Source organism: Crinia signifera, chromosome 4 (genome assembly GCF_055691185.1).
Source record: "Crinia signifera chromosome 4, ASM5569118v1, whole genome shotgun sequence".
In the NCBI taxonomy this organism is placed as follows: domain Eukaryota; kingdom Metazoa; phylum Chordata; class Amphibia; order Anura; family Myobatrachidae; genus Crinia; species Crinia signifera.
The window spans coordinates 288,671,165-288,694,161 of NC_139220.1; the positions used below are offsets into that span (position 1 = coordinate 288,671,165).

At 46.1% G+C, this 22,997-nt stretch overlaps 1 protein-coding gene across 3 annotated transcripts in view; it reads right to left on the reverse strand.

Moving 5' to 3' along the window:
- Positions 1 to 324: 324 nt before the first annotated feature.
- The window catches only part of LOC146075590 (cAMP-dependent protein kinase catalytic subunit alpha), a 45,141-nt gene continuing 22,468 nt past the window's right edge, over positions 325 to 22,997 (reverse strand). For 2 of the 3 annotated variants that reach the window (XM_083184972.1, XM_083184971.1), the window contains exons 3-11: positions 11,828 to 11,889; positions 10,635 to 10,763; positions 9,752 to 9,850; positions 8,276 to 8,358; positions 8,038 to 8,164; positions 7,616 to 7,711; positions 3,308 to 3,430; positions 3,002 to 3,166; positions 326 to 2,688 (exon numbers count right to left, since the gene is read on the reverse strand). In XM_083184972.1, the coding sequence (XP_083041098.1) occupies positions 2,563 to 2,688; positions 3,002 to 3,166; positions 3,308 to 3,430; positions 7,616 to 7,711; positions 8,038 to 8,164; positions 8,276 to 8,358; positions 9,752 to 9,850; positions 10,635 to 10,763; positions 11,828 to 11,889 (1,010 nt within the window). In that variant the 3' untranslated portion in view covers positions 326 to 2,562. Of the gene's footprint in view, positions 2,689 to 3,001; positions 3,167 to 3,307; positions 3,431 to 7,615; positions 7,712 to 8,037; positions 8,165 to 8,275; positions 8,359 to 9,751; positions 9,851 to 10,634; positions 10,764 to 11,827; positions 11,890 to 15,749; positions 16,317 to 22,997 lie in introns of those variants that run through there. The other variant, XM_083184970.1, reaches the window with a different exon arrangement.

Here is a 22,997-nt window from a genome sequence, read left to right on the forward strand (position 1 = left end):
GCCTATTCATGAAATGTAGCTGACCCCACTTAATAACGGTTTTGTTTCGGCAGAGTTCACTGCAGATTTTAAAGCGGCAATTTGTTGTAAGACTGGATTTGTTTTAGGATTGCAGCAGACGTCACAGAAATCACACTGGTTCCTTAATTTTCGGATCTATTACATATTACGCCAAATTAATACACAGGTGTAACCAGAATAAAAAAAAAATTGAAAGTTTTTTTTTTTTAAACAAAACTTTATTGGTAATTTGTTTCAAATGTTTACAGTATAACACATGTAAGAAGTGAGTGTATATAATTAATGTGTGTATATATATATATATATATATATATATATATATATATATATATATATATATATATATATATATATATATATATATTCTTTTTATTTGTGTAAGTGAATACGCATTTGAAATTCACCTCTCTGCCCCCAAATTATAGCACTTCCCTCACCATCTATGGCTGTAATAAGCCCGCCCACTTCCACTTGTCAGGTTATAAATAGCTGAAGATGGTGTGTCCTATTTTCCAAGTGGCACAACCTTCATACTAGATTTTAAATGGCCCTTATATTGGACTTTCCAAACAAAAGTTCTTCACATCTGGAGCCTCGTCTAACAAAGAATAGTGTTGCAGACCATACAGTACTAAGCAGTGACATTAGGTGTATATGACCCCAGACCCCTGACCTATAATCCTTGTTGGACTTGGTTTGAAAAACCAGCAACAATTTCAATTAGCGCTGCGTGGATTTAGAATGAATTGACATTAAACTGTTACACATTAGGAGAGAGGTAACCTTCTCCAGCATTATTTCTATATAGCTGCACGGTCCCTTTTGAGTGTCCTATTGCAATTCTTAACACTTCATAAAGACAGAATCTATAGCCATTTACTTGGGATGGGAATTGAAATCTCAAGTACCTGCATGGGATGGGCTACCCAACATCTCCAAAGCAGCGGAACTGAGAAACAAGTCTCAAGTACCTGCATGGGATGGGCTACCCAACATCTCCAAAGCGGCGAAACGGATGGACAAACCCTACTCCTTAAAAGATGCTGTCTCCACCAACATTTAGGCATGATATACATTTTTGTGTTTTCATCACTAAAAAGGTGGACAATACAACACGTTTCATCAATTTCAATAAAAACGTACCTCTAGTGTGGGTTGGATGGAAGGAACGCTCCATCGAACCTTGTAGCCAGTAAAACCCTGTTGCTGATCTTTATACAATACAACCAAGCCCAACTTCAGTCATGGCTGACTTTACCCTTGCCCTTCCACTAATGGTAAAACAATGGCCACTGTGATAGGCCTATGTAAGCACTAGATGATGACATTATTGCGCTTACTGCTCATCGTTAACACGGTTTTTGGGACAATAAGGCACTCTGTAGCGGGTTGGGTGAAACAACCCTAACAAAAGCCAACAGCATAGCACGAGTGTCTTAATGCCCTTCTAGATTGGTTATAGCCCTCCAGAAAAGGACAAAGTGGCAGCTCACACACATATTGGCCAAGTAGTCCTGTCAGCAAGTCAGGAGAACAATAGTGTCTTATTGCCTACAAGCCCCATTAAAAGTGTTTTGCTAAGAACATTACTGTAGTTGTGGTAGATGGGACCAGGTCCCTCTTGGTAAGTATACAGGGCTGGCTTCTTGTCCTTTATCCTATATAAAACAGTAACTGTCTTACCTAACAAATGACATTCGGCTGGCGCGTCTGCAGAAAACCCCACAAAACCCATAGTGAGGACCAAATCATTTTTTTTTTTAAACTTCATCCTGATAAGTGGGCATGGCAGAGGTTCCTATACTGTCCCATAATAACCACTGTCCAATACCTACAAGGAAGTCATTTTGTAGGCCTCCAATGTGGTAAGAGAAAGCAACCCGTAAGAATTGCATGGCATTAATGATGGAGGGAGGGGATAACCCAGAGGCAAAAACGTGGATACGTGAACTAAACAGTGGTGTGAAGTGGGGGTAAAAACTGGCACTTTCAGTTTAAAAGTCATTCTAGCACAGGGAAAGCTGGGCAACAGGACAGTGAGTGGCAGGGAAGAGAATTCAGATTAAAACAGTTCAATATTTATAAACTATGTAAACTAAATGATTAAAAACCAGTAGCCAAGCTCTTCGGATGAAAATGGTTAAAAAAAAAAAAAAAAAACAACAAAAAAATAATAACATAGGCCACACTCCTGAGGGATATGGCCCTGCCCCTAAGGTTCTGACTCCACCCTAGAGGAACCAGTCACATTTAAATAACTTTCTTGGCCCCTCTGATCTGTCAAGGAGAGAAGCAAAAGTGTAAGGGAAGTGGGGATGACAGAGACCGGGGATCTCCAGGACCAATCGAAACCAGCACCACCAGATCCAGGATAAAATAAGATGGCCGCCAAGTCGATTCTGCACCACTAATAAAAGCTAGAGAGGTGGGGAGTGTGAAAGGGAAGGAGAAGTTTTTTGTGCCGGTCAGCGGCTTTCTCTCCATCGGTCTCTCTCGATTGCGGGAGGTCTTAGGTAATGGCTCCTGCTGTCACTGTGCTCCTCAGAACTCAGAGAATTCTTTGGCGCACTTATCCGTAATGGAAACTCTGATCTCTTCTTCTTCATAGTCATCAAAGTTACTTGTGTCGCCTGGGCCCTTGCACTTCGGTATGAATGGGGCCTCAACCTGTAAAACAGGAAAATCAGAGAAAAATGAAGAATTGAAATGGAGTGGGTGGTTCGGGGTACACATAAGAGGAAGAAAGAAACATTCTGTTGTAGAAGCAGCATTGGTAACTTTTCCATCTTTTACATAGGTGTTTTAACCTGGGCACCTATTTATAAGCAAGCCAGTCATGGTCAGGCACCAAAACCTGTAGGATCTCTAGGTTTTAGGCTTTTTTAACTCCTTACATCTGGAAGACCGTCGGAGAACACTAATCACCCCATTTCCCATTCTACTTCATTTTCTTATCACACTTTTTGAATTTGGGCTATACCTTTTTTTGATAGACTGCAATCCAGTCTGTGGTGCTGAACCATTTATGGCCTTTGATGTCTGTCACACCGTTCTTCAAGTTCCCAAATCGTTTGGTAAGATCAACCTGCAAAAGGTTTCGGAGTAGATCCTTCAAATCAGAACTGAAGTGAGAGGGGAAGCGGACCTGTAAGAGTAAGAGCGAGAGGTCATCAAGACTTGAACACACGAGGGCAAATGGAAAAAGGTAACGAAGAGACAAAAGGGAGGAACTGAAAAGAGAAGTAGAAAGAGAGTAATGCAAAAACGGTAAACATGGATCCTATACCTTCCCAGATACAATCTTTTCATAGATCTGAATAGGCTGATCAGCAAAGAATGGTGGATAACCTGCAGCCATCTCATAAATCAGGACACCCAGAGCCCACCAGTCCACAGCCTTATTATACCCCTAAGGAAACAAGAACAGATTTGAAATTATTTTAAAGAGGCAGAAACATATTTATCTATATTTACGACAAAACCAGATCCCATGATCTTAAAAAAAATCAAGTGCTGGATCCACTGAATGACTCGATGTTTTATTTATTTATTTTATTACTTTTTTGTTACTATAACATACAAACTATGGTTTAAATACCTTTTTTTTTACAATGTGCCAAGAAAAATCTCCCAACATGCCTGATTAACAAACATAGATAAAGTATAATGATCACACAATAAGATATGCACAAACACCATTGCTATGTCCAATCATTACATATCCATTTTTCTTGGCGACCATGCCCCCTTGTGGCCACTTTTTTTTTTCTTATGCATCAATCGATTTTAGAGAAAATGCAAAAGAATTCTTGCCAATATAACACATCAGAAGCAGAGGCCATGACCAAACATTGAACCAACTAAGAAAAACCCACGGCAGGCTGGGAAAGTCTGTTTCCCACCTCATATAGTCAATGTGTTTATTAGCCAAGTGGTGAGAAAAAAAAAAAAAACTATTGACTACATGCAGTATTCTCTTGGCAAAATGCACCTCACCCTGGCTTAGACAACAAGGCACATAATAAAGCTGTTTGGAAACAAAAACAAAAAAAAGTATTGGGCAAGATAGAAGATCAGCTGCCACCAACGAGCCTGTGCCCCTTATCGCTGCAGGTCCGTAGGTGTCCACTGAAAGCAGAGTGATGTTCATCTGAGATTGCTGCCTTGTATGTATTATCTATATTCCCTCAGCAACACAGGCTCCTAATGATTGAAGTGCATGAAGTCTTTCCAGAGAGCGGTCACCTCTGCGTGGGTAGTTCGGTAGCATGGAGTGAGGGACAGGTACTAACCGCAGATTCACCAATCTTAGGGCAGTCCCAGGATAAAGTTTGAAAGAGGGGATATTATTTATTATTCTTTATATAGCGCACACATATCCCGCAGCGATTTACAGAGAAAGTTTGGCTAATCACATCTGTCCCTGCTCCGGTGGAGCTTACAATCTATATTCCCTGCCACATATACACACAGACATTCTAGGGTTAATTTTGGTAAGAGCCAATTAGCCTACCAGTATATTTTTGGATTGTGGGAGGAAACCGGAGTACACGGAGGAAACCCACGGAAGCACGGGGAGAATATACAAACTCTGCACAGTTAAGGACATTATGGGAATCTGCAGGGTGGGGGTGGTTAGAGTTACCACCTTCCAACCTGCAAAATCCAGCACTTTAATATTGTTAAAATAAAGGAATAAAAATTAAATAAAAATTAGTTTGTATAAATTTGATATCCGCTGCTGCTGCAGCAAGTGTTCTAGTGGGTCTCACATGGTGGGAATCTAACCAATGACCTCAGTGCTGTGAGGTTATAATTCTAACCAAAAAGTGTCTGCACCTCCCATGCCCCCCTCAATGGAAAAGGCGCTATAAGCACTATGAATGAACCACATGAGAAGACTACATACCTCCCAACTGTCCTGATTACAGAGGGACAGTCCTGCTTTGAACATCCCGCTATACCACTCTCAGGCCGCAGTGTCTCACAGGTAGGGGCAGTTGGGGAACCTGTGATCACCTCAAAGCAGCAGGTGATCACTGATTGGCTGCGTGCAAGGGTGATGGACCAGGGAGCTGTCCCACTGCTCAGGGAGCAAAATTGTAACGCAAAGCTATAGCAATAAAGAAATAAAGGCCACAAAAGGATCCTACAGTTGTTAAAGGGGGCAATACACTTCAGTGGCAATCCCGAGAATTTTCCGGGCTGTGCCTTAGTTTCCAGTCTGGCAAGCCTGGCTCCATCCCCTCTGCTGCACCTCCTCCTCCCTCCCAGGGCCGGTGCAAGGTTTCTCAGCACCCTAGGCAAAACTTTAACCTACCTACCCCCCCCCCCCCCCCCCCCACAATTTTTTTTTAGATCATGTGGTCATCCAATCCCCGTGACCACCCCTGCCTTCAGGAAGGTGGCCAAGTACCCTGCTCTTCCTGGAGGTCCTCTACACCCTCCCCTTTGCCACCCACAACAGAGTACGAGGAGGGGGGAGAAATGTAGGAAGTATGACTCAAGGGAAAGTATAGAGGTGAGGTCTTAGAAGTTCCACAGTTACCACCTGCATTAAGTACCTCATAGACATCCTTGATTTTTTGATTTGTAGACTTGGTGGCGCCCCCCAGATCCTGGCGCCCTAGGCAGCTGCCTAAAGCTGCCTAGTGATAGAGCCGGCCCTGCTCCCTCCTCCCCTCCGGCTTTTCTATTAAAGTCCCCGGCACTGGCTTATGACAAGTCTGCTGCCGGGGACAGGGATGGGGTGCAGGTCCGGGCTGCGGCTGATTGACAGTTCAGCTGCGCTGCCTGGACCCAGGGAGGCAGTGGGTTTTTTTTTTTTTTTTTTTAAGGGAGCACTCCCCATAAAAAAAACAAAAAAAACAAAAAAAAACACACACAACCTCACCCAGTGGGGAGCACTCTCCAAAAAAAAAAGAACTGGGGCAGGTTAGCGTTTGATCAGGGTCATCTGGGTAGTTTCTGTTGTCATTATGACATAAAAAGAGTAAACACCGTTGTTTGACAATAAATGGCTTCACCCAACCACTAACCAGGAGTGAAAGAAAAGTTTGTGAGTTATCATTCATATTCTCTGACAAATGGCCAGAAAATCACAAATTCTGCCAGGGTATGTAAACTTATAAGCACAACTGTATCCACTGAAATTAGTTTAATATTAATATAGGTTCACCTACACCTTTATTAAATACCCATACAGTGATGGCAAACAAGCAGAAATATTACAGCAAGAAGTATGGAAATAAAAATAAAACAAGATAAATTAGTTAATGCTGTGTTCCTAATGGCTTAATGCTGAGTATCTTCTTAAAAGCCTACAACTCAGCTTGCGTAGTATTGGACCTACAGATCTGACCTCACACATCACTGCTGCAGTCACACCAAACAGTCCCCGTAGCATGCCAGGTCCCACGAGAATCTTTTAGCACTGGGCTTCTTTCTTTGATACTGAAAATGAATCTGTCTTGCAACATGATTTTCCCAAATCACACCCTATGACAGTGATGGCTAACCTTGACACTCCAGCTGTTGCTGAACTACACATCCCAGCATGCCCTGCTACAGTTTTGCTATTTGGCCATGCCAAAACTGATGCAGGGCATGTTGAGATGTGTAGTTCAACAGCTGGAGTGTCAAGGTTAGCCACCACTGCCCTATGACATTCAGCCTGCAGTGTGATAGTCACCTTAAGATAAAACTTGGAGGACTGTTTACTTTTAGCGAATGTGCCAGGTCATCCCTATACATAGGCGTGTGCACGTAGTATGCGCATTAGGGTGTGTCATAATGTGTAATGGGCATCATGGTGTGCATAATCCTGGTGCAGTGTGCCTAAGGAGCTCTAGCTAGCCCAATGTGTATAAGTGGCACTATTGTGTGGTGTACTGTGAATAACAGACACTACTTCCTCACGTACTCACCCTACCTCTTTACCTCACCAGCGCTCCTGTCCTGTTCTTCCCTTCCTCTACTTCATCTTCAGTCTCCTCGACAATTTCGACACCTACTTCAGAACTGATGCTGATTTTAGTTCTACCAGCTATACCCCTATTTATGCTGTATTTTATCAACACACCCTGTTCGTTACCTTGTAATTAGTTTTTTTGTTTGCTATGTACGGCACTGCGGACACTTTGTGGCGCCTTATAAACGTACTACTACTACTACTGTGTGGTGTAATGGGAAATGGTACCATTATGCGGCCACGCCCCTTTCCCACAAAGCCACGACCTACATTTTTGACATGCCCCTTTGACATGCACTGTCCCTGTTTTTGCAGTGACTGGCTGTTTTGTCATTCCCAGTCACAAAGAAAAGCAAATGAGCAGGTCAATCAGTTCTATTTGGGTTTAATTATGGTAAGAAGTGGATTAATGCTAGAATCACAATCTGACTGGTTCTAGACACCCCCACGCACCGCTAGACATCTTTTTCCGGAGGTGCACACCCTAAAGTAATGAGCTGCGCACACCTATGCCCCGATCTTACATCTTTAGTGAGTCTCTGATAGCTGACATTGGTGCACTTTGGGCATAGCATCAGGGACCCGAGTGTGCAAGCTTATCTTCCAGCACGTTCCCTCACTTACCTTACTAAGAATAATTTCAGGGGCCAAGTACTCTGGGGTCCCACACAGAGTCCAAGTTCTTCCCTTGACTCTCTTGGCAAATCCAAAATCTGTCACCTGTATTAGGGTCACACAAGGACAAAGACTGAGATTTCATGTGCACACAGAAAACCACTACGAGTACATTTGCAGGAGGATGTACATTGGTGCTGACATAATTATATACGAGTGTGCAAACAGACAAAACCCAGAAGTGGATTAGGCCCCCAGGCTGACGTGTCTAGAAGCGGGAGTGGCATAGGAGATCTACAGTAATTAGATGGTCATAAGGTCTATCCATGGCTGACATGTATTCGGTCAGAAGGTCGACCGCACAGGTTACCGGGTGCGCCGGTGAAGTCAACTTATGTGCAACTTATATTTGATATCAGAGCGCACAGTACCTGTATGTAGCCTTGTTGGTCTATTAGCAGATTCTCTGGCTTCAGATCTCTGTATATAAGGTCCAGAGAGTGCAGGTATTCGAAGGTTAATACAATCTGGGAGGCGTAAAAGCGGGCGTGAGGTTCACTGTAAAGAGACCAGGAAATGTGGTGTAAGATAGGAGCAATGCTACAAACAGCACCAAATCTATATCCGGGCAAAACCTCCCCCACCCAAACATTAATACAACGTTACTACCTGAAGCGCCCGATCCTGCGTAGGTGAGAGAACATCTCGCCCCCCGCTACATACTCCATCACCATGTAAAGGTTAGTGTTGTCCTGAGAAATGAAAGCAACAGGAAGCAGGGTCATTATAAAGCCTGGGCCTAGGTGCACCAACATGGCTCAGTTCTGGTCAGCCATACAGACAGAGGAAACAGGATCTATCTTGTGTCTCTTTAGGCTTCTGACAAGTAGTATGGACATACCCATAATAGATAACCTTGTACTAGCAGGATAGTGTTAGTCAGAGGATGGGACTGGTCATCTACCACTTCTGGCCAAAAACAAATTTATGTTGAGTAAACCGCCAGGAAAAGATGGAGATTGGTAATAATACAGGGTGGGAGTAGTGAGACAGGAGTTGATGGGGAGATTGGTAATACTATGGGTTGGGAGTAGACAGGGGCAGGAGGTGACGGGGAGACTGGTAATACTACAGGGTGGGAGTAGACATGGGCAGGAGGTGACGAGGAGACTGGTAATACTACAGGGTGGGAGTAGACATGGGCAGGAGGTGACTAGGAGACTGGTAATACTACAGGGTGGGAGTAGACAGGGGCAGGAGGTGACGGGGAGACTGGTAATACTACAGGGTGGGAGTAGACATGGGCAGGAGGTGACTAGGAGACTGGTAATACTACAGGGTGGGAGTAGACAGGGGCAGGAGGTGACGGGGAGACTGGTAATACTACAGGGTGGGAGTAGACATGGGCAGGAGGTGACGGGGAGACTGGTAATACTACAGGGTGGGAGTAGACAGGGACAGGAGGTGATGGGGAGACTGGTAATACTACAGGGTGGGAGTAGACAGGGGCAGGAGGTGATGGGGAGACTGGTAATACTACAGGGTGGGAGTAGTGAGACAGGAGAGAATGGAATAGACTGGTAATAACGGTGGATGTAGAGACATGGGCGACGGTAGTGTTTTTGGCAGGAGAGGAATGCTTATGCTTAGACTGGTGATAGTAGATCTAGGCAGGAGATAGGGGGATATACTAATAATATGGTAGTAATTGATAGAGGCAGGATATGTATTTCGGAATGGGTTAGACTGGTGATAAAACACAATGAGCATACGCATAGTATCAGCTTAGGCACTTGTTGTAACCCAACCAAAAAACATCACCCCTCTCTTTACTCCACTGAAGTCCACTACACCACTTAGGTTTGTGGATATTTGTCTTGGTATTTCAGGTTTGTTATTCTGCATAGTACACACCATGCTGCTCACTGATCCTCTGGTAATACTGGATACAGGTCAGAGATAGCGGACTGCACCGGTGACCAGTGAGAAGAGGGGTAGAACTTGTGACAACTGGACAGAAGTAATACACATACAAAACAATGGTAGGAAGAGGCAGAATGACAGAGGAGCCATCTGTGGGATGACGGGGACAGAAAGTGCCGAAGCCGCTGTTCTAACACCAATAGAATGATCTCAATGAGTCACCTTGAATGAGTACTCCAAACGCACAAGGAAAGGGAAATTAACAGCTTGTAAGATGCGCTTCTCATTCAGAGTGTGCTCGATCTGCTTCAACTTCACCACCTGAGAAACACCAATAATACAGTACAGGTCAGGTCTCCATTATCTGTGGATTCCAAAACCCCCCCGATTGCTTTTTTCCATACCCAGATCGTGTGCATGCCAGTATGTAATATGTATATTGCAAAAACCAGAAGAAATCCCTTATCCAAAATGCTCCTGATCCCGAGCAGTTTGGATAAGGAATACTCAGCCTGTACACACCTGGAGCCACTCTGGGACATTTACTAAGATGTGAGCTCTACTTTACATGGGATGTGCTATGGGCAACCAATCAGAATCTACTTCTTATTTATTTAGCACCTTCTAGAAGATAATAGATAGAATCTGATTGGTTGCCCATAGCAACATCCCATGTGAAATAGAACGCCCATCTTAGTAAATTCCCACCCCCAGAGTATCTCTCATACGAAGTACTAGTCCTTGTACTATAGAATGTATTGCCAGTAACAATGCAGTATTACTCTTGGGATTACAGAATGCACAGCAGCTACATTTACGGATGTTACACAGCTGTCACTTGCATATATCATCGCACACTGAGAACAATAATTTGTGTGTCATAATGTTCAGTAATTACCTCATGAAGCCCTTCCCAGAAGCCAGTCCTCTCCTCACAGTACATGTTTTAGCAGGAGACACTGGCTGTATATCAATAAGCGCATGAGGCTGCATATGGCACAAGGCAATCACCCACCCGCCTCCAGCATGTTCTGCAAGGTACCTGTCCTCCAGACCCAAGTTGTGGTGTTACATTATATACAATAAACCCGATTATTGCTCTGACCTTCTGCTTATCCAAGATCTTCATAGCATAGTGATGGCCATTCTCCTTGTGTCTGACGAGCATCACTCGACCGAATGAGCCTGTACCCAGAGTCTTTATGCGCTCAAACTGGTCCAGATGAGCAGTGTTCTGCGGAGCACAGATAGCCAAGGTGAGCACAGAGGGTACACACTGAGAGATATCTATTCACTTTTGCTTATACACAAAATCAAATCCAAATTGAATAGAAAATCGAATGGACATCGAATGGTTTTTCTACATTCGATGCAGATTCGATCCCGATGCGCGCTCCCGGGTAGTGTAAATCGCATAGAAAAATAGTCTTGGCAGGCAAGACTACATAATACAGATCTGTACTACAGTACATAGTCAAAACCAAATATGAATGACCTAGACCCAGATCGTACGCACCATACACTGCATGCAGCCTACCCGCGCACTGCTACTGCTGTATGCAAATAACTACTTGTGCTGTACACCGCTACATGTACGGCACACTGCTTCAGCTACCTGCACTGCATACAGCCATCCACTACCTTCACTGCTGCCTGCACCAACTACTCTCTGTGCTATACACAGCCAACCACTACCTGCGCTGCACACTGCTGCCTGCAACCAACTACTCTGTGCTATACACCGCTACATGCACCGCACAATGCTACCTGCCCTGCTACATACAGCCAACTGCACACCAGCAATGCACACAGGATCCCACTATATGCTGCCTAACGCTACCCTTGCTGCACAATGCATACCAGTGGATTCACTGCACACAGCAACCACTACCTGCAGCCTAAAGCTTCATGTACTGCATACTGCCTACCTCGACCTGTGCTGCACACTACATACCCCCTGCATGCACTGCACACATTCCAGCCAATACCTACAGCCTACTTGCATTGCACACTGTATACCACTACCTGCGCTACACACCGTATACCACCATCTGCTGCCTAAAGCTAAATGTACTGCAAACTGCTATATACTGCCTACCACTACCTGTGTTGCACACTGCATACTGCTACCTGCGCTGCAGTCAACAGCTACACACTGCCTTCCTCAATATACTCAGCACCCAGCCAACCGCTCTGGACAGTGCCTTACCCATGATGCATGCAGCCTACAACCTCCTGCCCTGCGTGCAGCACACTGCTACATAATGCATTGCAGCGTGCACCTGCTCTGTGCATTACCTGTGCTGGGTTCTCCCATTTCTTCAGGAAGTCTTCCTTCGCTTTGGCCAGGAATTCTTTCACTGTAGACAGATGGACGGAGATTAAGTTTGCAAAATAAAATAAAATGGAAAGTCTGGGAAGAGAGCAGGTTAGGAGCTCATGCAAAATACAAATAGAACCCACTTTCATGGCCACATAAATACATAGGGTGGATTTGCTTGTTATGAATCATTACAAAATGCTAAATGATGCTCCAGCCAATCAGCTCATGTCAGTTTTCAAACAGATGACAGTTAGGAGCAGATTGGCTGAAGCACCATTTAGCAATCGCATTAAGTGATCACAAGAACGTCACTCGTTAAATCGTTCCCTTCTTGTTCTACTTGCCAGACTCACTATTGCGTGACCCTAGCAGTTACACACTGTTAGAGAGAATGGCTTATGTATGTGTACTGCCTGTAAGAAAGGAGTAAGAGCATCTGGCCAGTAACATATGGACGGATTCGGTATGAAATCCCGACAAGGACAAAATCCCGAATGGGTTATAATCCCGACAAGGACAAAATCCCGACATATAGAATGTGCAGGTGAAACTGTCAACGTGACTTTGGGTCGACATGGGTTTTTTCACTGTTTTTTGACCGGAATGTCTACATGGACACAGTTGGAGGTGAACCGCATCGCTCGCTATGCTTCGGGCACGGTGCCACGCTGCGCTCGGCACACTATTTTATTCTCCCACCACGCCCTAGTGGATGGTAGGGCATGAAATACCACCTGTCGGCACATGTTGGGTCAAAAATCCCATGTCGACCTTGCGACCTGTCGACCCAAAGTCATGTTGACAATTTCACCTGTACATTCTATATGTCTGTATTTTGACCTTGTCAGGATTTTAAAGGTCGAGATTTTGTCCCTGTCGGGATTTTGACCGCATCCCATATGGACATGTACTACCTGTAACACTGGGGAGCCTACACCAAGGGTAACTTATGCACATGTACTGCCTGTACCAGTTGCTAGACAGAAAGCCTACATGATCAGTAATATGTGGACAGTTACTGTATGTAACTGTGTAGAACTAAAACATGCAGTGGTGTCATAAGAATGTGTATCATGTGTAATAGTAAGGAAAAAAAGAAACAAAGGTTTATAAAAGATGTACTTCAAGTAATAGGGATACACACACACACACACACACACACACACACACACACACACACACACACACACACACACACACACCCCCATCGGCAATATATATGTAGGTGTGTACTGCAAGCAAGCGGTGAAACAAAGACGATACATACATACATTAACATATGTTGGTGTACTGCAAGTAGCACCTGGAAAACAGAACATACACACCACCAGTAACATATGTAGGTGTACTGGAAGTAGCACGGGGAAAACAGATCGTAAGCTTGCGAACAGGGCCCTCCTAACTCCAGGTTGTTTTGTTACTACCCAGTTGGTTTAATCACTGTTTCCAATTGTAAAGCACAACGAATATGTAGCACTATATAAGAAACTGTAAATAAATAAATAAATAACATACACACAGCAAGTAACATATGCAGCTGTGCACTGCAAGTAGCACCAGGAAAAAAGAACATACACACCACCAGTAACATACAGTATGTAGGTGTACTGCAAGTTACAGTGGTGAAACAGAGAACATACACACTGCCAGTAACATATAGGTGTGTACTGCAAGTAATAGCGGGGAAACAGAGAACATACACACCGCCAGTAACATGTGTAGGTGTGTACTGCAAGTAATAGCGGGGAAACAGAGAACATACACACCGCCAGTAACATGTGTAGGTGTGTACTGCAAGTAATAGCGGGGAAACAGAGAACATACACACCGCCAGTAACATATGTAGGTGTGTACTGCAAGTAATAGGGTGGAAACAGAGAACGAACATACATACAGTAACATATGGAGGAGTAACGAAAGAAACCGCAGGAAAACAGAACATACACACCGCCAGTATAATGTATTAGGTGCACTGCAAATAAAAGCAGGAAAACAGAGAACATATATACTGCCAGTAACATATGTAGCTGTGTACTGAAAGTAGCACCAGGAAAACAGAACATACACACCGCCAGTGTCAAATGTTGGTGTACTGAAAATAACAGCGGGAAAACTAAAACCTACACACCACCAGTAACATATGCAGCAGTGTACTGCAAGTAGCACTGGGAAAACAGAACATCAGGGTAATTGATAAAACCGACCACCTGTGATTGTGCATGGCCGAGTCTCGGTGGGGAAATAGAACACGCAACAGCAAATTTTATAAACGCGACTTCCTGAACAATAGGCGAGTGGCGCATAACTAAAAGCAGGGTATTAGTTTAGACCAGTATGCATGTGAAACTCCTGCACAGGACCTGGGTCAGGTGAGCTGCCGGATAAGGCAGGAATTGCTCGTCCTGTGGCCAAGTACAGGGTAGTGGTTTATACCTTGGCGAAATGCCAAGTGATCTGGTCTAGTGTGATGGTGGTGGTGGTAAGTGGTTATAGATGGTGCTTAATGATGCTCTGGTGCAAAGGTGAATGCTTAGGTGATTTATTTGCCATCACAATAACAATAGGCTTAAAGTGGTCAAATAAGTAGAATGCTTGGGGTGAAGATGGGTTTAGTAGTAGTAGTACCACCATCACACAAGACATGATCACTCGGCATTTCACCAAGGTAAGTTGCGCTGAATTAAAACCAATACCCTCTACTTTGTTTAGACCAGGTCTGGCCAAACTGTTGCTCTCCAGCTGTTGTGAAACTACAAATCCCAGCATACCCTGCCACAGGTTTTGCATTCCCAAATTGCATAACTGTAGCAGGGCATGCTGGGCAATGTAGTTTCACAACAGCGGGAGAGCTGCAAGTTGGCCAGGCTTGGTTTAGGCTGTATTTTTTCATATTTAAAACTACTGCATGATGTAAAGGAATAGCGACTGGAAAACCTCATTCACTTGGAAAAAAAGCACGAGTGAGCCGCTTCACTCCTGCTTCTCTGTACACTGTGATAAGAAATCTCTCAGATGTAATGTTACTCGCACAAGGTCCTGCAAGGTGACACCGGCAGAGCAGCGCTACCACAGTCTGGCATGTTCATACACACGCTGGATAGAGAAGATAGAGCCAGCACTGAGCACACAGCTATGACAGGCAGATGAACACGGAACAGTGAGATAGGAACGCTATATTAAGCTGCTGAATTACATAACGATGGACCCACCCTCAGTGGCCATAAACCACACCTGCTGGCGGCACAGGCAAACCGGTTATGCCAGCTGTGCCCATCTTGTGTCAGGGTGTGTGGGGTTACGCAGCAGGACGGCTCACTAGGTAAGAAACATGTTCATGTTAACTGTGTGTCCTACATACAATGTATACGGTGACAACGTGACATGTATCATGCAGCAGTGGATTACTGTGATAAAAACACCAGAGACATCTACAGGAAGCTGCAATAAAAGATTAACTACGGAGCGTTTGCAGAGCGAAGTGTGACAACAGATTGCAGAGCATTGCACAAGCTAAAAACTATGTCAACCAAACTTTAAGAGGGCGAGATAACAGAGGCATGCAGAGCATCGCATAACTGCGTGCTTGCCAGGACACTGTGGCTCCGGTCTGCACAAATGGCAGAGCATTGTACAACATAAAAAAACATAAAAAGTAAAAGTTCTGCAGGATGTCACAAATGACCATAACAATGATGCAGTACTAAAACCGCAGATACCTTCCCCAGAACATTCCAAACACTGACCAATGCACAATACCTATGGATTTCCTCTCGCGGAACATTTTATCCAGACCCCTTACCTAAATGCAAAACACCTTCCCGTCTCTTTAAACAAAGTTTTCCAAAATAGAATAAAGCGCACTCGCTCCCTACCCCGCAGGGCATCGCGCAAACTCACTCTCCCGATCCCAGCTCAGCACATTGCTGGGCAGACTGGGTGCCGGAGGACTGTGTGGGGTCCCTGGCTCCCGTCCTGGAGCTGGACTGCGGGGTCCGCGGCTGAAGACCCGTGAGGCAAAGTTCTCCAACTTCTGCAGGGCCGACATCCTGGGGCCAAAACTCAAGAGGGGACTAGTTCAGCTGCTCTGACATTCAAAGGAGAGGGAGGAAAGGTAGAGGGAATATCAGGGTTTGCAGAGCGACGCTAGACCGTAGAACACTTGTGAGGAAGCTATTTGCTGGAACAGGGAGGAAATAAGCAAGAGCGTTCTACAGAGGGGGTAGTAAGGAGCAGACATGGTAGAAATAGTGTTGGGGGACAGAACGCCAATATAAAGAGAGACTGCAGGTAAGGTAGGACAGGGAGAGATAGAGCATGTTAGGAATTAGGGAGAGGTAGTGAGGGAGGGAATGAACTCTTCAGTGAGGAGACTGGAAGGCAAAGTGAGCGATACAGGAGCATGTGAGGCAGAAGGAGACAAGACAGGACAGGGAGAGACGGATGAAGTTGGGATTGTTACAGCAAGAGAGCGCTAAGAGCGTGTCAGGGAAAGAGGCAGTGAGTGCTTGCTGTCTTATCAGCTGGCAGCAGGTCTCTTGTTGACAGGGGGTGGAGGGGGAGTCTTGATAAAAACAAAGGGGAGGAGCGTGGGGGGGGGCGGAGAGAGAGAGAGAGAGAGAGAGAGAGAGAGAGACACAGAGACACAGAGAGACAGAGAGAGAGAGAGAGAGAGAGAGAGAGAGAGAGAGAGAGAGAGAGAGAGACAGAGAGACAGAGAGACAGAGAGACAGAGAGAGACAGAGAGAGAGAGACAGAGAGAGAGAGAGAGAGACAGAGAGAGAGACAGAGAGAGAGAGAGAGACAGAGAGAGAGAGAGAGACAGAGAGAGAGAGAGAGACAGAGAGAGAGAGAGAGACAGAGACAGACAGAGACAGAGAGAGACAGAGATATATATGAAGGTTACAGGCTGGAGGGAAAGGTAAAGAGAGGAACGGTCAAAGATGAAGAAGATGACAAACAATGACAAAGGGCGCGTCCAGCAGCTGACTGACATTAAAGTGTCACTTATTAAGAAGCAGCAGTGACTACAGATGTGTAGGACACGTGGAGACTTTAATGTGCTGTAGGTGGGATGCATCCAAAGACCCACAGCTCTGGAAATGGAGGATACCATATAGCAGCCTTTCCCAACCACGGTCCTCAAGGCACACCAACAGTGCAGGTTTTGTAGATATCCAGGCTTCAGCACAGGTGACTTAATTAGTACCTGAGGGATTCTGATTAAACCATCTGTGCTGAAGCCTGGATATCACTAAAACCTGCACTGTTGGTGTGCCTTGAGGACCGTGGTTGGGAAAGCCTGCCATATGGTAACACAACAGATGTACAATGCAAGTGTTAAGTGCAGGCAGGGTAGGGGGCAATGGTCCCAAATATGGGAACAAGAGGTGTGTGGGTAAGGGAATGGTCAGGAGGGCGGGCACAGTTACAATCACAGGTATATGAATAAGAGCAGTGGTGAAGGGGGATTAGAGGGGATATTTATTTTCAGTTTCTTATATAGCGCAGCAGATTCCGTTGCGCTTTGCAATAGTAGACATATGGATATGGTCACTAGGTCGACATACATTAGGTTGACCTCTAAACGGTCAACATGGCTAAGGCCGACACAAGTATTAGGTGGCCAAAGGTAAGGTCGACAGTAAAAATGTCGACATGAGCTTTTCACTTTTTTTGTCCCGCCCACACCCTACCATACTCTAGGGCAGAGGTGGGGAACCTCAGGCCCGGGGGCCATATGCAGCCCCCATAGCTGGTCTTAGTGGCCCACCCACACGCCCGGCGGCTTTGCCGGGAGTCAAGTACAGGGGAATTCTCATGAGAGGTCGGTAGTTCTTGTGAGATTCCTCTTAATCAGCAGTAGCCGGAGACTGTCAGTCCTATTCAGCGGCAGCCGGACGGCTGCAGCAGGACAATTGGTACTTGTGTATTATCGCGGCGCCCATTATGTAGTTAGTGTACTGTCCCTGTCCGAATAGGTGTTGTGTTCCCGCCTGTTCGCGGCCAGCCGGAGCTTACGTAGTTATCGTAGTCAGTCTGCGCTTATTACATTGTGTGGGAACCATTGACCATTTTAACCTAAAATTTACAAAGCCGCCTGAACGCGGCGAAACGCGTCTTTGTGAGGAGTCCACTTACGAGCATTGACAGTTGAGGACCCGCGGGGCACACTATGGCACTTGACCAACACTACTTGTCTGCCGTCTGACTGATCTGCACCCCCTGCAGCCTGGTCCTCACTGTACACACGTGCAGCCGGCTGGGAACGAGATCCAGCAACCGCTGCCCACAGAGGAGGTATGCGCTGTATACGGCAGCCTACACAAGCGCTGGTTTGCTCCTGACGTGTTGGATCACCGTTCACCCTAGCCCAGTCGGGTTGTTGGCCAGCATAGCGCCTGGAGAAGCGCTCAACAGCACAAGGTATTTGGCTCAGCGCACACACCAGGCAATCTTGCGCATGTCCCAATGATTGAAGGAGACAGTGCCGAGTACTAATAAGGAACTGACACCTTTCGCCATACCGGTTACTGTGCACTTGTCCGGTAAACCCTGATTCCATCTGGAAGTATTTACAAATTATTGTCCACATTATTACTGTGCGAGACTGAAACATCTGTTCATACCCAGCGACTTACCTACCCAACCAGGAACTGGTAACTATTAGTTACACCATTATGCAAATGCAGTGAAATGGCTTTTTAATCTCCTTTTTTATTGAGGTTTTGCATGCATGCAAATTATTGTTTTATATTTTTTGTATAATAAATTGTTGTAGTATACAGAAGGCGCCCACTGGTTCTTTTCTCTCTGTATTCCTCTACTTGAGGGCGGCATCCCTCTACCAGAGGGCAGCCATCTGTATGCAGCACAGCACACTTGTCCCTAGCGCTCAAACCCTCCTATAGGGACCATTTTAACCTGCCTGACATGACGGGTGTGAATGTGTTCCTGAAACATCCCCACTATCCACACCAGCCCGAAGCGTGGTGAGCGCACACGTTACGCCTCCTCCCGACCTTTTCATACCCCCACTATCCACTTTGGCGTGGAGTTGATTTTATAAAGTGTGGCGAGCAGACGTGGAATACATGTGAAGTAATCCGCGTCCCCTTACGGGGCTCGCTGCGCTCACCACACTTCGGGCTCGGTTGTTCGCTGAGTTCGAAACACTTTATAAAATCAACTCCACACCGACGTGAATAGTAGGGGTATGAAAAGGTCAGGAAGACGCACAACGCGTCCCCTCGTGCTTGCCATGCTTCGGGGCTGGCGTGGGTAGTGGGGGTTTGAAATGGAGGCATTTGCCAGCATGTAACATAACATGGAGCACTGGCAAATGCGGAGGAATTTTGTGCATGAGACACACTTGCGGCCGCACCCCCCCCCCCCCCCCCTTTGTGAAGGAGAAGCATGCGCTACCGAACCCCTAACTCTGTTGGCAGGGTTGCCGTACCCTGCTGCAATACTTACGGAGACGCTCCTGCATTTCAGACAGATGGAGTGCCTATCCGCCGGCGCCCGCATGATCCCCTCTCCACTGGAGAGGGGATCATGCGCGCGCTGGCACTGTTAGAGGCGCTCACTAGGCTTGCCAGGGACAGAGCTTCAGCTCCCGGGGACTGTACGGTGACTAGCTGCCTGACGGGGACACTACGCTGACTACGCAGGATATGTGGCAGTAGAATTAGGGGGATATTGATATGGGGCTATAAAAAGGGACACTAGTGTTCACCCTAGGATTTTTTTAGGGCAGGGCATTGACCACCAAGCAGGGAACTTCATCAATCTGGAGGGCACATTTTATATTACAAATAAAAATTGCACACTGCACTGGGATTACACCCTTTAAACATTGTCATACGCCCATGACATATTCTGTCGTAATGCCTCTTACACATTATACCACACACCATAATGCCCATTACACATGATGGCACACACAGAAAGCTCTTAGCGGCATGCCAACACAGTATGGGGCAAAGTAAGGGTGCACAGTGCCACACAAAAAGGGCAAAAAAAGCTTAGAGGGAACACTAGGACACCATGAAGCAGAATGTGAGCTATATGGCTGGCACCACCCTAATCAAATATGAGTACAAATGGGCACAGATCAGAGGTATATGAATAATTGCGGGTGGGCAAACCAATATCAGATGTTTGCAGTGTTCAAAAAACAGCATCAGATGTATGGTATGTGCAGTTACATGCGTGCAATGCACTAGAAGAATCAGATATGCACAGTAAGGAGGGAGAACACAAGTACAATCACATGTGCACATGTAAGTACACCAGTGAAGTACAGTAAGAGGGTTGCTGCACACCGGTACAAACAGATGTGCACCATCAGTGTCAGGTGTGCAGTAAGGGAGGGAGGAGCACAGCAGTACAATCAGATGTGCACCATCAGTGTCAGGTGTGCAGTAAGGGAGGGATGAGCACACCGGTACAAACAGATGTGCACCATCAGTGTCAGGTGTGCAGTAAGGGAGGGAGGAGCACAGCAGTACAATCAGATGTGCACCATCAGTGTCAGGTGTGCAGTAAGGAGGGAGGAGCACAGCAGTACAACAGGTGCGCACCATCTGTCTCAGGTGTGCAGTAAGGAGGGAGGAGCACAGCAGTACAAAAGGGGCGCACCATCAGTGTCAGGTGTGCAGTAAGGAGGGAGGAGCACAGCAGTACAACAGGTGCGCACCATCTGTCTCAGGTGTGCAGTAAGGAGGGAGGAGCACAGCAGTACAACAGGTGCGCACCATCAGTGTCAGGTGTGCAGTAAGGAGGGAGGAGCACAGCAGTACAATAAGATGTGCACCATAAGTGCAAGGTGTGCACAGTATGGGGAGAGCAGTACACCAGTACAACCAGATGTGTACAATGATCAGCACACCTCTATTTCTCCCATTTTACCGAAATGTTTGCAGTTTTAGGTCTCAATGTACCCAACAAAGTAGCCACCATTTGCATACCACTGCCAATCACACACAAGTCATTCTTTCTATAATGAAAGAAATATTGTCCGGGAAGTTCCCATCACTGTTGCAGAAGTTCTCACACCTGTATTGTACTGATAGGTTCCTTTGCTTTCTCCATTCTGTACGGTTCATTCCAAGCCAGCTGTAGCCTGAGCTGCCATTCCATGACTTGAAGCCTAGTCGTCAGTCTTCATTTCCTGCAAGGTAGCTCTGACACAAGCTGGAGGTTTTGTATCATTATCTTGCGGTGGCATAAACCCTTGAGTAAATAGGTACAGGCCAGAGGGTACCACATGAAGCTGCAAAATGCTGTGGAGGCCCTTTTAGTTCTGGGTACATGTCACTGACTCAGGAACCAGCAAGAGCTTCAGACCATCATGGTTTATTGACCAAGCAGCTCGGCGTGTTTAAGTCCAACAGCTAAAAATCAATGCTATAGATTGCAGAACATGGGGTATTAGGATATAAAATGCATTTTCATGTTAACATTTTGGGCGTAAACATGCTGTAAAGTACATTACCCTTACACATGGAGGAACTATCATTTCACTTACTTACTCAACTGTGTAAAACCCTGCTTCGAGGTGCAAAGATTCCTTCTTTATTTATGGGTTCATAAGACCTTCTTGCAGTCTTCAGTAGCCCACTAGCCCTGCTGCTTGGCCCAGGCAGCCACATGATCATTGCTGAAGAGCAGCTGAATTGTTTTTAACCCATCAGTAGTTCCTTTAAAAAGTTAACATCTCTTTAAAAATTGACTGTTTTTGTTATCTCTTTTGGGGGTTTCGAACCTCTATCAATTTACTGCTCATATTTGTTCTATTTCAGGTTGTTCATTGGATTTGAAGATTAAATAAAAAAAATAAAAATAATAATAATAATTATAAACTGGAAAAAAAGGAGGAGGAGGAGGAGGAGGAGGAGATTTTCTAAAACCTTTGACAGGCGATGCAAGGTGAGGAGTAGAAGGTGTCAGATAGGTACTTGTGTAGTTTCACGGCGGCATTTACGTAGTCATCGTAGCGTCCCGGTCAGAATCAGCATAGTGTTCCCGCTGCCAGCGTAGTCGGCGTCCCTGTCAGCACAGTGTTCCTGCCCGTTCGCTGCTAGCCGAACGTTACGTAGTTAGTGTAGTCAGTCAGCTCTTATTAAATTGTGTGGGAACCATTGACCATTTTAACCTGCCTGACCTGAGAGATGTGAATGTGTTCCTGAAACACCCCCACTATCCGTGCCAGCCCGAAGCGTGGCGAGCCCCACGAGGGGATACAGTACGCGTCCTCCCAACTTGTTCATACACCCACTATCCACGTTGGTGTGGAGTTGATTTTATAAAGTGTGGCGAGCGCAGCGAGACGCCGAGCCCAAAGAGTGGGAGACACCAAGCCCGAAGCGTGGCAAGCCCTGCGTGGGGAAGTGGAATACACGTCAGGTAATCCGCGGGGCTCGGCACACTTTAGGAAAACAACTCCACGCCGACGTGGATAGTGATGGTATGCACAAGTCGGGAGGACGCGTACCGCGGGGCTCACCATGCTTCGGGCTGGTGTGGATAGTGGGGGTTTGAATGGAGGCATTTGCCAGTATGTAACTTTGTGCAGGAGACGCACGCGCTACCGAACCCCTAACCCTGTCAGTCTCCCTGAAGTGGACACAGGCAGGATTGTCGTACCCTGCTGTAAGAATTACTGAGACGCTTGTGCGTCTCAGACAGATGGAGCGCCTCTCCACCGGCGCCCGCATGATCCCCTCTCCACCGGCGCCCACATAATCCCCTATCCACCGGCGTCCGCCAGCACAGGGGAAAGTACGGTGACTAGCTGCCTGACGGGGACACTACGCTAGGCAGCCATTGGGCTACGCCGACAACGTAGCTTTGCCTATTCTGAAAACATAGTGTAGCCTGCCACCGTGAAACTACACAAGTACAGTCAGATGTTTGCAGTATGGGGGGGTTCACCAGTGCAATCAGGTGTGTATGCTGGGGTGTCAGATGTGTGCAATATAGGAAGAGGGGTACACCAGTGCAATCAGACGTGTATGCTGGGGAGTTAGATGTGTGGGGGAGGGGTACACCACTACAATTAGATGCGTACCCACACTAGGTACAGCAGCAGTGTCAGATGTGGGATTATGGGAGAGGGGTACACCGATGCAAACAGATGTGTAC